Source organism: Clarias gariepinus, chromosome 23 (genome assembly GCF_024256425.1).
Source record: "Clarias gariepinus isolate MV-2021 ecotype Netherlands chromosome 23, CGAR_prim_01v2, whole genome shotgun sequence".
Lineage (NCBI taxonomy): Eukaryota > Metazoa > Chordata > Actinopteri > Siluriformes > Clariidae > Clarias > Clarias gariepinus.
Window position 1 is genome coordinate 25,392,586 of NC_071122.1, and position 13,555 is coordinate 25,406,140.

The window sequence follows — 13,555 nt, forward strand, 5'->3', positions numbered from 1 at the left end:
AGAGAGAAATAAAGAAATAAAGAGTAGTTTCCAGCTCTGGCCGAGGCAGCTTGGGTTCAGCTTAATGCTTCATGCATTCGGACTGACAGTGAGCAACTATTCAGTACGGCTGCACACAATCTTCTTCATAAAAAGAAATTGCTTAAAAATTGACTGTTGCTTAAAAGTGCAGAAATTCTAATATTTATGGAGCTGCTTGATACTATGAAATGGAACATTTTCACCCTTTAGTCGAGTATACAGTACGCTACTTTTTTGCTTTCAGTTTCTTTATAACCAACATAAAATAATAAGAGAATTGAAATTGAATCCATAAGTAAATATTTTACATCTATAATAATTTCTTAGACCTTCATTATATTTGTGAACTGCTATAAAAAATAACTAAATAAACAAAAGTACACATTGCTAGAACACTTTAAATGTCGGATCCCAATGGCCAATTCTGATTTATGTGATTGAAGATCGGTGATCTACAATCCTGATCGGAGCACACCTAGTATGTAGCATTTTTTAACATTCTTATGTGGAATTCTTTGTCGCAAGCCTCTCCTCACTAATTAGTTTTTGCCCTAAATTTCTGAAACGTATGTAGGTTCGTTGCATTGAGCAACTGGATAATGTGTTATTTTCTAGCCCAGCTGAGTGTTGCATTTTTGCAGATGTTTTATTTTCATAAAAAAGCTAAAAGTCAGGGTTGCATTTACATGATTTATTTATAATAAAATTTAAGACATCACAAGTCAGTCATATTTTATGCTTGCTTGTTGGTGCCTGGTTGGTCTCCACCTCATTCTTCTTTGCCCTTTGGAAAATATGAAATTAGTACAATTAATAGAATTCTTTTAAGTTGCTAAGTGAAGGGATTTTTTATCAATGAAAAGGGCATGTTAGGAATTATGGAAATGAAAAACAAGATGACTGTATCACCTTTCCAGCATCTCTGCTCTTGGCTCTCAGCTTGTTGACCTGGGACTCAGCAATGTCAGCACGCTCCTGAGCTTCCTCCATCTCATGCTGCACTTTTCTGTACCTGGACAGGTGAGTGTTGGCCTGCTCCTCCTGTGATCACCAAATAACATCCAAATTAGTGTTTTTTAAATTAAGTAAAAAAATCCCCATGATTGTGACTCATCACCCATGAGTGATGCCCTACATGAATGACCAGTGTAGGTTGTAAACTTACAGCTTCCTCAGCCTGCCTCTTGTAGGCCTTCACTTTGAGCTGCAGTTTGTCCACCAGGTCCTGCAGTCTAATCACGTTCTTCTTATCCTCTTCAGTCTGTAGAGAATGGTCTTTATTTATATTTGCTTGTTTTTATTTGCTATTCACATGTACTACTGTACTTATTGGCAACTATATTCAGTACCTGGTAGGTGAGCTCCTTCACTCTCCTCTCATATTTACGGACTCCTTTAATTGCATCAGCTCCACGTCTCTGCTCAGCTTCGACCTCACTCTCCAGTTCACGCACCTAGATCAGACATTTCATTTGTCGAAATTTTTTAACAAATTTATTTTTTACCTGTATCCTGTGGTTACAGAGCATGGCATACCCTAGATTCCAGTTTCTGGAGCTGCTTTTTTCCACCCTTCATAGCGAGGTTCTCAGCCTCATCCAGACGGTGCTGCAGATCTTTAACTGTAACCTCAAGGTTCTTCTTCATCCTCTCCAGGTGAGCACTGGTGTCCTGCTCTTTTTTCAGCTCCTCTGCCATCATTGCAGCCTAGTGTATGAGTCATGGAAGTGTCAATGTTCACTTTTCATGCATTTGTTAAGGGGATTGGGGAAGCAAATCTATGTTCTTGGACACTTACATCTGTGATTGCTTTCTTGGCCTTCTCTTCAGCATTCCTGGCCTCCTGGATGGTGTCATCTACCTCACCTTGGACCTGCACCAGATCAGCCTCAAGCTTCTTCTTGGTGTTCATTAGGCTGGTATTCTTAAAAGAATGATAACAAGATGAATTTGGTTTTGTCACCAAATTTTAAAGAGAGAGATTTGTGTTGGAACAGCTAGTAGATCCTTCCTACCTGAGAATGCAGCAGTGCCACACGCTCACTGGCATCGACCAGCTCCTGTTCAGCCACTTTGCGTCCCCTTTCTGTCTGCTCCAGGGCAGATCTTAGCTCCTCAATCTCTGCCAGCATCAGGTTATTCCTGCGCTCCACCATGGCCACCTGCTCCTTCATGTCTTCTTGGCCTCTGACAGCCTCATCAAGGTGTAGTTGGGCATCCTGATGTAAAAGTAGATATCAATATGACTAGATCCATCATAAAAATTTTTGGTCACTTTTTTACAAAAAAAAGTACAAGACAGACCTTGAGCTGTCCTTGAACATTACGGAGTTGCTTCTGGGCCTCAGCAGCCTGACGGTTGGCATGGCTCAGCTGAATCTCCATTTCATTAAGATCTCCCTCCATCTTCTTCTTGACTCTTAAAGCATCATTCCTGCTCCTGACCTCAGAATCCAGAGTGGTCTGCATAGATTCAATCACCCTCTGGCTGTTTCTCTTGATCTGCTCCATCTCTTCATCCTTCTCAGCCAGTTTCCTGTCAATCTCACTCTTAACCTGGTTAAGCTCAAGCTGGACACGTAGGATCTTGGACTCCTCGTGTTCAAGTGTACCCTAAAGAAATAGGTTGAATGTGAAATGATGTAATCAGATCCAGTTTTACTTTGTTACTGCTTGTTGCATTTATGTATTGTTACCTCAGCTTCTTCAAGAGCAGTTTGGATTTCTGATTTCTCAGTTTCCACTGTCTTCTTTGCTTTCTCCAGCTCATGGATGGTTTTTCCAGTCTCCCCAATCTGTTCAGTCAGGTCAGAGATTTCCTCTGCAGAAAAGAGAAACTTCCTTGTTTGTCTTTTTCCAATTTTTGAGTACTAAGAATTTGCATGTACATTTCTGTTTAACATACGCTGGAGGTTTTTGTTCTCCCTTTTCAGAGTCTCCAGCTGGTCAAGAGCTTCCTCATATGAGTTCTTCATTTTAAAGAGCTCAGTGCTAAGAGAGCGAGATTCTTTCTGAGCTCCCTCCAATTCAGCCTGGCCTTCCTCATACTTCTGCTTCCATTCTGCCAAGACCTAAATGTCACAATAAAAAAGTATTATGCAAACTTAATGCTTGTGTCACTTTGATAACTTTTGTATTTTCGTCAATAGATGGTCACCTTGTCAAAGTTCCTCTGCTTCTTGTCAAGATTTGCAGCCAGGGCATTGGCTCTCTCAACATCTATCATGAGGTCCTCCACTTCACCCTGCAGTCTCTGCTTGGTCTTCTCCAAAGAAGCACATTTGGAGTTCACAGCTTCAATGGATTCCTCTGCCTCTTGTAGACGCTGAGCAAGCTTTTTCCTGTAAGAAATTTAATCAGCAATATGTAGTAAATGTGGCTGTGGTGTGGGTTATTTGTTTAGGCACAACAGTTTGTCACTGCGTTATGAATTTACTTGGACTCCTCAAGCTCCTCAGTACGCTGGATGGCATCAGTCTCGTATTTGGTTCTCCACTGAGCCACCTCACTGTTTGCCTTGGACATTCCACGCTGAAGCTCAGCCTTGGCCTCCTGCTCTTCCTCAAACTGCTCTCTGAGCAGATCACAGTCATGACGAGCTGATTGGACAGCATGAGCGAGGGCATTCTTGGCCTAAAGATAAAGTTTTTATTTTTGTCTTGCAACAACACTTCTCCATATGGGTTGTGTTATGCACAGTAATCGACTAGACGAATTAATTTAGCTAATTTTACTATTTACCTTCACTTCCTCCTCAATGACTCTCTTGAGTTCTTCAGTTTGCTGAGTGTAAGCTTGTTTTCCTCTTGTAAGCTGGGAAACAAGTGCATCTTTCTCTTCCAGTTGCCGGCCAAGTTCACCTGTCACCAGCAACAGGGTTGGTTGGTTAGCTGTAGTTTATACATTAGTATGTTAATTACAGGTTAAATAAAAAAACTTACCATTTTCAGTCTGTAGTCTTGCCCTATGTGTGTTAATGTCATTCAGTTGACGGACATTCTCATCGTTTTTGGTCTTGAGCTCACTCAGTTGGTCCTCAAGTGTGCGGCACATCTTTTCTAGGTTGCCCTAAATCATAATAACAAAAGTAATAATGTGTTCATTTGTATCAGTACTCTTTATCTGAATGCTTTCTTATAAGAAGTAAAGTCTATTATGATACCTTTGCTTTGGCAACAGCTTCCATGTTACTAGAGAGGTCATCAATCTCCATTTTATATTCACTCTTTTCCTTCTCCAGCTTCTGTTTGACACGCTGAAGGTTGTCGATCTGCTCTCCAAGCTCAGCAACACTATCAGCTTGTTTCTTGCGCAGTGCAGCAGCCGTGGCTTCATGCTGCAGAGTGGACTCTTCCAGATCGCGACGCAGTTTCTGGAACTCAGCTTCACGCTTCTTGTTCATCTCAATCTGAGCAGCAGTGGCACCTCCAGCTTCCTCAAGCCTCTCACTGATCTCCTCAAGTTCCCTGGAGAGATCAGCTCTCTGCTTCTCAACTTTAGCCCGAGCTGCACGTTCAGCCTCAATTTCCTCTTCCAGCTCCTCAATGCGTGCCTAAAATAAAAAAAGTTAGTCTTGTCTGAATGAATGAACTTGTTTGCAGAGCTTACAGTCAAGATGTTTTAAATCTCATAATTACCTGGAGTTCTTTGATCTTCTTCTGAAGTTGAGCTCCCAGGGACTGTTCATCTTCAATCTTGCTCAGAAGCTGACTCACTTCAAAGTCTTTCCTGTTTTGTGAAATCAGGAAACAAGGAGAGAAGGATATTTTTTTCAGGGCATTTGAACATGCTGCAAGTATATAAAAAATATTTTAGACACAGTCACTTCTTGATCTTTTCATCAGACTGCTGCTTGTCATTCTCCAGGTCCATTATGGACTCTTGGGCCAGTTTCAAGTCACCCTCAAGCTTCCTCTTGGCTCTCTCCAGGTCCATACGAAGTTTCTTCTCTTGTTCCAGAGAACCCTCAAGCTGTGTATGTCAGAATGTTACATTTTTATTCACCTATATCCAAGTTGAGAAATATATTTTTTTAAATAAAAAATGCACTTACATCATCAACTTGTTGCTCAAGCTTGGTTTTTGCTTTGGTCAGTGTGTTGACTTTGTCTTCCTCTGCCTGGAGATCATCCAGAGTCTGCTGGTGTGCCTCTTGGAGGGCTTTTTTCTCTTTAGTGAGCTTGGCAATGCTCTCATCCTGAGAGGCCATCTCCTCAGTGAGGTTCTTGACCTGTCACAGAGCATTAAAATGATAATGTTATGTTTGTAATTTCTTGTTATAAAAGTACATTATATGCTTCACCTAATTAAGTTAAACCTTGTTCTCTGTGGCATGTTTCTCCTTTTCTACTTTGGCCAAGGTAAGCTCCAGGTCATCAATATCCTTCTTCAGCTCAGAGCACTCATCCTCCAGCTTCCTCTTCTTAGCAGTCAGCTCAGCATTGATTTCCTCCTCATCCTCCAGTCTCTCATTTGACTCTTTGAGTTTAGCTTCAAGCTGGATCTTGCTCTTGATGAGCCCCTCACACCTTTCCTCAGCATCAACAAGGTTCTCAGTTTCCTGTTGTGATTGTTTTAATGTAATTAATGTCCAAATCCCATTAAACAGCCAAAGTCAGCACTGTTTGAAATACTTACAGATGTTACTTGGAGTTGCAGATCATTTTTCTCTTGTAGCAGGGACACCATTTTTTCCTCCAGTTCTTTTTTCTTTGCCAGTGCCTTTGCCAAGTCCTCCTTCATTTTCTCAAAGTTCTCCTTCATGGCAACCATTTCCTTTTCAGTCTCTGCACTCTTGAGAAGAGGTTTGATCTTGAAGTACAGCTTCATCCATGGCCAGTGTTTCACATTCATGAATGAGCGGATGTTGTATTGAATACTGTAGATGGACTCCCTGAAATTGAATTCAAACAATATGCACTTTTTTCATTTAAAATTGTCCATGTTTTGATTCATTTACGTTGACCTAATTGCTGTGTTTTTATTATATAAACCTACCTCCTCTCCATCATCTTGACAAACTCTCTTCTCATAAGGTAGCCACGGCACAAAGCTTGAGTCATTGTCACCAGATTTGCCAGTTTCTCATCTCGCATCTCTTCAAGGGCACCCAGAAGTCCAGCTTTGAAGAACACCTGGATATTTATAATGAAATATATAAAAAAATAAAGTACATACAGTGGGTGTAGATTTGAATCACCCTCTTTAAAATAATCACATTTGTTGCTTTGCAGCATGAAATGAACACAGAAAAAGTTTTCATTGTTTCCAGTTGTATTTACTCAGTGCAGCTTATAACATCCAGGTAAAAGATGTAACACCAACATGCCAGGAAAAGAAAACTACTTACTTTGGTGTGTCCAAACTTGTACTGGGTATGATCTACATCAATTGAGCCCAAGAGTTTCTCTGAAGCTTTCTTGTTGTCAATGAACTGTCCTTCTGGGATGACACTGGCATTTAAGACTTTGTATCTGAAAGTGGAAAAATGAAACATGTATTACAGAACAAATATGTATATATTCTCAGTTTTTTTTTCTGTTTTTCTTTCTCATTTCACAACTCATGTGACGAAGCAAATTGTATTTCTCTACAATTGTATTTCTATATAGTTCTATAATTATTGGAAATCATATTTCTATAAACAGTGTGATTCAGTATACCTCTGCTTGAAGTCACCGTAGAGGATTCTGCTGGGGAATCCCTTTCTGCAGATTCTGATACCCTCCAGCACACCATTACACCTCAGCTGGTGGATGACCAGGAAGTTCTCCATCAGACCTTGGGTAGAAATGTTATGCTTTTTAAAATCTAGCTCGTATTACCAGAAGGGCATATAAATTAGTTTTATAGGAAATTTTGTATACCTGGGGTCTTAGACTCATTAGGAATCAAGCAACGCACAAAGTGAGGATGAGTGCTCCTCAAATTGGTCATCAGCTTGCCCAAGTTCTCCTGCAGAAGACACACTTTCCAAGTAAGCTGTTGCCAAGTTGATATATTGTACTGTATATTACATATCAATGATGTATGTCAAAACACTTACCCTAAAGAGAGCAGACACTGTCTGGAAGGAACCACCCTTCTTCTTACCACCCTTCTTTCCACCAGTGTCAGCTGTTCAATGGAAAAATGTTAAATTTTTCTACATTATTTGACCAAAGGAATCACATTTGTTCATGTGTGGTAGTCCTGATTGTAGCCAAAAGTGTTTAAACAACAAATATGAGTTTTTGCTTTTGTTAAATTTTACTTGTAATAAAGCAGGACAAAACTGTTGATCTTACCATCAGCACCGCCATGGGCTACATAAAGGAGGCACAGGAGTTTGTTTGCTGATTTCTGGTACAGCTGCACCACAGAGTCGTTCAGTGGATCCTTGTTCTTGTCCAACCAGCCGGAAATGTTGTAGTCCACAGTGCCGGCGTAGTGCACCAGAGAGAAGTGTGCCTCAGCTTTGCCTTTTCCAGGCTTTGGCTTCTGGAAAGCATTGCATTTGCCAAGGTGCTGGTCATGAAGCTTGTTCTTGAAGGATGTGTCTGTGGCTTTGGGGAACATGCACTCCTCCTCAAGGATGGAGAAGATGCCCATTGGCTGTTGGTGACAGATTTGGTGATCAGAGTTGGTGATCACTGCAGTATCAGTGATACATTTGAGAATATTCCATTGAAAATGTTGATGGCATCACTGACACCACAGCAACTTACCTTCTCAATGAGCTCAATGCAGGCAGCCAAGTCCATACCGAAGTCAATGAACTCCCAATCGATACCTTCTTTCTTGTACTCCTCTTGTTCCAGCACAAACATGTGGTGGTTAAAAAACTGTTGCAGTTTCTCATTTGTGAAGTTAATGCAGAGCTGCTCCAAGCTGTTGAACTGTTACAGGAGATCAGTACATTAGACATTGCCAAAACTACCTAAAATCTACCAAATTATGGAGAATAAAAATTATGTACATCAAAGATCTCAAATCCAGCGATGTCCAGCACTCCGATGAAGAACTGTCTTTGTTGCTTTGTGTCCAACATCTCGTTGATACGGATGACCATCCACAAGAACATTTTCTCATAGATGGACTTACAGAGAGCCGATACAGAATTGTTCACCTGAAGAATGCAAAGTTTTATTGATATTATCCTGCAGTTTTTTCCTTTATAGACAAACCTCTATTCTTACATTTAATAATTAAATAATAAGACATTACCTGAGGTACAGTCTGGCCTTTGGTCACAAACTCATTTCCGACTTTGACTCTGGGGTAGCACAAAGCTTTCAGCATGTCAGCTGAGTTCAGGCCCAGAAGGTAGGCGATTTTATCAGCAACTGAAGTGAAAAATATTATCTTAATAATAGGGAATGGCACACATCTAGTACTTTATATATTGATAGACTAGATATATCTTGTGATTGTATCCATACCCTCAGTGCCATCAGGCTCAGCCTGCTCCTCCCTTTGCTTCTGCTTGAACTTCATGTTGCCATGATGCATCACAGCACCGGTCAGCTTGTAGATGTTAATTTTCTCATCAGCGTTGAAGCCGAGAATGTCAATAGCCGTCTGTGTGATAAAAAGCAGAGCTTACTTGTGTGTATCTTTAAAGTAAAAAGGTTTTTAATGAAATCCAAACAAGTATTTTTTTTCCTACATCTGTGGCGATGAACTCCTCCACATCATTGATGCTCTTGACTGTGATTTCTCCCTGGCTGATCATTGGGTAGTCATAGGGGTTGGTGGTGATGAGCAGTGCCTCTGTATGATAATTAATTCAAATTGTATTGAGGCCAGTTAGTTTTTCCAAAGTAACAAAATTGTAACAGGGTTTATATACAACATGACCTTGACGTTCCTTACCAAGCAGCTCTGGTTTGTGTCCAGTCATGAGCTGGTAGAAAATGTGGTAGCTCCTCTCAGCAGACAGCTGGAAGGTGACTCTTGACTTTTCCAGCAGATCTGGTCACATTAAGATAAATACTTAAATGCTTGCATGTATTTCTTTTAATTTTAGGAGGAAAAAAAGAATCATGGAACTTACAAGTTTCAATATCAGCTGAGGCCAACTTTCCAGTTTGTCCAAAATGAATTCTAATAAATTTACCCTATAAAGTTTAAAGATGGTTAAATTACTGTTTAATTTTAACATTTATAATCTTGTAACATATTGGCTGCAATAGTCATGCAATCTAGGATTACTTACAAAACGAGAGGAGTTGTCATTTCTCACAGTCTTGGCATTACCATAAGCCTCCAGCAGGGGGTTGGCTGCAACAATTTGGTCTTCCAGTGACCCCTGGTGATGATTGCAGGTGTTTTAATGAGGTGTCTGAGGTCTGATTCTGTTATAAAGCAGTAATTATGAATCTCTTACCTGCATTTTGCCAGCAACAGGCTCTGCCTTCTTCTGTGTACTCATACCAACCATGGCAAAGTACTGAATGACACGTTTTGTGTTCACAGTCTTTCCTGCACCAGATTCTCCACTGGGGGTAGAACAGGAGAGTCCAGCATGAACAACTGTTCATTACAAGTGCATATATCTAGAGATGCATCTGTTTCATTATTAGGTAATTATGATTTAGGAAGAGGTTTTGACTTACGTGATCAGGACTGACTGGTTCTCACGATCTAAAGGAATAACAGAAGAGATTAAACATTTTATATAATGCAATCAGCTCTATAATACAGTAAATGGAACATTTCAAAATATAATAAGAACATCATACCAGTGAGCATGAACTGATAGGCGTTATCAGAGATGGAGAAGATGTGAGGTGGAGCTTCAATTCTCTTCTTGCCTCTGTATCCTTGAACAACGACAGCGTCGTACACTGGGAGCCATTTGTAGGGGTTCACAGTAACGCAGAACAACCCTGAGTAGGTCTGAAGGGAGAGTAAAATTAAATGTTCTTAAGTTTATGTCACTGCAGACTCTTATATTTCTCTTTCATAACATAAATTCTTGGTTAGTCTTACGTAGATCATCCATGCTGCGTAGCGCTCTTTGAGGTTATACAGCACAGCAGGTTCATTGAGGTGGGTCATCATAACCATGTCCTCAATCTTGTCAAATTTGGGAGGATTCATGGGAAAGATTTCATCCTCCTTAACTGTGAGAGTCTATAAAATATTGTGATAAAAAACATTGAAATGGTTAGTTATGTAGGTTAATTGCTTAGGATCCTGGCACTATTAGATTAGTCACAATCTTTTCACTTACTTGGTGATCCAGAGTTTCGACAGTGGCTTTGCCACCCTCTCTACTCTTCAGTGTACCTTTGAGATACATCTCCTTAGGTTCAGCCACAAAGAATGCTGTCTTGGCATCAAAAGGTTTGCTCTGAGCTTCAATCCTCTCCTTATCTGGTTTCCGGAGGTAGATGGCCGCCGGGCCGAAACACTCCATCTCACCATCTCCCATGATGGCAGGTTACTGTGGAGTCAAATAATATACATGTACCTTATTTTACTTTGGATGGAGCCATTTATTTGTTTTAAGTTATGAGTGTTGTTTTTTCATGTATAAATGTGCTGCAGTGCTTATGCTCAGATCATGTTTTTAAATATTGTAAAATATTTTATTTGCTTTTTGAGTCGACATATTACAGTACAACTATGCCATTTTTTTCACAAATTTTCAGTGAGATCAAACTTTGTTTTCTAAGGAGATTTTCCTATTTATTTTTTACATGGCCTAGTAAAATACATGCACAATCATCATGCTTCATTTATATTTTTTTGCCATTATGATAATTAACACTGTACCTTGTTTGATGTCAAGAGGAGAAATTGGCAGATGGTAGATTGGCTGGCAGAGTGGGAAACTGGAAAAAAAAAAGTAAATATTCAGTGCAAACACATTAATAAAATATTACAAATCAAACATTATACAAAGATAATTCTCAAAGACAGCACTGGACTGGAGAAGTTCCCACCTTGGCAGGGTGCTTGAGGATCCTCCCGTTCATGGGTTATATAGCAGCATTACCATTCACTCAGCAGATCTGTCCAGCTATATATGGTCATGTAGCATTAGTTGATGCAGTGTATTTTTGTTTTATGTAACACTATTAAGGACATGCCTCGGTGTCATAAAATCCCAACTGCAGGTGTTTCTTGAAAGGATTAATTTAATATATATATAATAATATATATGAAATAATTGTTCTCTGCAAAGGACATTTTAAACTCTTAAAAGTTATATTAATTGACATTAAACCTTTTCTATTATTATTATTCAAAATATATTTTGATCATTTTTGGATTGCAGTTTGTAATGATTATCTTACAATTATCTGATATTTATTTGTTACTTTTTACATATTGTTGCTGGATTTTTATTTTTTATTTTTTATTTTTAGGATTTATTTTTATTATTATTAATTGCTGCTTAATATATATGCCTCTACTTATTTTTATTCATAAGTAACTTTTTTGGGCAAATGGTTATTAATTGTTATCATAAATATTTATTAATAATTTTCTTTTCTCTTTTTTCTTTTTCGAAGCATATTTGTGATAATTTTTGGATTGCTGTTTTTATTCATTATCTTGCTTGGCTTTTTGTTTTTATTTATTAATTCATTAGAAATGTATTGGATTTTTGAAAGGTTTCTGAGCTCAGTCATTTTTATGAGTTCCGGCATTTAAGAGACACTAAAATTGGACATGGAGCAGCACTCTGATCCCACTGGTGTTCATTTCTTAGGTCAGTGCCATAATTTCCAAAAATATAATCACATTCCTAAGTATTTAAAATCAGTCATTGATTTAATAATCTCAGTTTTGTCTAAATCCAATAGGATGTATACACTTTGTGTGAAAAGGCATTCATTAATTTTAGTATATGAAGCAAAAGCAGCAACAAATTTAAGAAAAAAACATACTATTTTTATAGTATGTGTTGGAAATATTTCATGTTAAAATGTTTATGTAGTAATCCACAGTGTCTCTATATCTCCTCATTTCATAGAAAAGGTAAAATTTTTTAAAACTACCAATAGTCCCATTACATTAAACAGCAAATCAAAGCTCCCACCCAGATCAGCGAATATTGTATGGCAGGATTACAGAGTTGAAAAACATGTGAATAAATGTTATCTGAAAAACTGATGAAGCTAGTTACTTTTAGCCCCATTTAAACAAGCTTTTCTTTCCAAAATAATTTTATCACCATCTGTTTAGATGCTCAAACATGACTTGGACACATATCAAGATTTAAGGGATCTAACATTTAGTGCAGTATCAAATTAAAATAGCACAAATTTTAGTGTAAGATTAATTACCAGTGGCTGACCATAATGATCTTTGCCAAAGAAAGGCAATATGCTTTGGCAGATGCTTACGGAGCAGTGAAATTTAGAAGTGATTAATTGGAATCATAAAATTAAATCCTGAAACTAAATATTACAAGCTAAATATACTTATTAGGACTAAATACAAATATAGAAACCAACTAGAGGTTGGTTGTGGGCTTCCAAAATTTAGTGCACTTCAGATTGCAATATAAATAAGGTTAGTGATGCTACATAAGAGCTCCCGGTTGCTGTCTGCAAAGTAAGTCTGCTTGTTCATTTCAATCTAGTGTAAACATTTGAAAATACTTTTTTTATCTTTTAGTGCAGATTTTCTATTGTATTTAACCCGGCAACACAGTATCGGTCAATAACTGATCTTAACAAGGCAACTTCTTATTCAGAAGTCTTGCCGTGTGTGTAGACAGTGGAGGCAAAGTCAAAGTTTTCAATACATTTATGCACATAAATTTTACAGCTACCGGAATATTTGAAAGACATTGCAAAAATGCTGAACTCACCAAACACTCAAAACAACCAGAAACAGACATAAAAACACATGATCATATATCTGTGCTATTTCTTTGCCTATGTGACACTTTTTTTTTTTTCAGCTTAGTCATGGTGGTATAGTGGGTTACCATGAAGTAAAATTCAGTTGATTATATTCCCTAGGTTGTGCTGACAAAAGGATATTTAAGTCTATACTGCATAATCCTGACCCCTACATATATTTATTAAAATATAGTAATGCAAAAATGGCTAAAATGCTCTAGATTTTAAGGGCTACAATTATTAAGGTGTTACAACATATTTACTTGAAATGCTCTAATATAAAAATCTTTGTGTTTGTTTTAAAAACCCTAAAGTAACTTTACATTAAAAGGATAAATTGGCCTTAATGTAATTTAAGGGTTATGTATAATGTAATTTGCCTATCATGTTTTTATAAAAGAAATGCACTTGTATATTGTTACACATTATTTTAAAGAGGATGTTATCTTAAAGATATTAGCTGGCATTAATCCAAGCCCTTGGATTAGCAACTTAAACTATTAAATCTAAAAAGCTTGATTTTCACCTTTTATTAAAATTTAGGCAAAATACACCATAAAAGGTTGTGTGCACAAGATTACTTTTATTGTTCTACAGATGGCACATAACTTAAATGGTATTATAACAATTTAGTTTTTTTGCAGTGAAATTCTTATACGACCGCCAGTGACCTTAAAAAATATAAGCTT

At 38.0% G+C, this 13,555-nt stretch overlaps 1 protein-coding gene across 1 annotated transcript; it reads right to left on the bottom strand.

Annotated features, from left to right (window-relative positions):
- Nucleotides 1-697: 697 nt before the first annotated feature.
- On the bottom strand, nucleotides 698-10,892 carry LOC128511286 (myosin heavy chain, fast skeletal muscle-like). Its single transcript, XM_053484064.1, has 40 exons — nucleotides 10,783-10,892; nucleotides 10,238-10,450; nucleotides 9,994-10,137; nucleotides 9,744-9,900; nucleotides 9,618-9,645; nucleotides 9,389-9,500; nucleotides 9,218-9,310; nucleotides 9,056-9,119; nucleotides 8,875-8,973; nucleotides 8,669-8,772; nucleotides 8,442-8,580; nucleotides 8,227-8,345; nucleotides 7,979-8,128; nucleotides 7,728-7,898; nucleotides 7,308-7,614; nucleotides 7,067-7,137; nucleotides 6,888-6,975; nucleotides 6,684-6,801; nucleotides 6,371-6,494; nucleotides 6,019-6,155; nucleotides 5,659-5,914; nucleotides 5,339-5,581; nucleotides 5,075-5,251; nucleotides 4,847-4,992; nucleotides 4,659-4,749; nucleotides 4,184-4,573; nucleotides 3,963-4,089; nucleotides 3,763-3,881; nucleotides 3,458-3,654; nucleotides 3,179-3,362; nucleotides 2,927-3,092; nucleotides 2,718-2,842; nucleotides 2,326-2,634; nucleotides 2,037-2,240; nucleotides 1,820-1,945; nucleotides 1,558-1,728; nucleotides 1,371-1,475; nucleotides 1,187-1,282; nucleotides 931-1,062; nucleotides 698-805 (listed from the first exon to the last, which is right to left on the bottom strand). Exons 2-40 carry the CDS (start codon nucleotides 10,436-10,438, stop codon nucleotides 791-793), a joined length of 5,805 nt encoding a protein of 1,934 aa, XP_053340039.1. The 5' UTR covers nucleotides 10,439-10,450; nucleotides 10,783-10,892; the 3' UTR covers nucleotides 698-790.
- Between the last annotated feature and the right edge of the window lie 2,663 nt (nucleotides 10,893-13,555).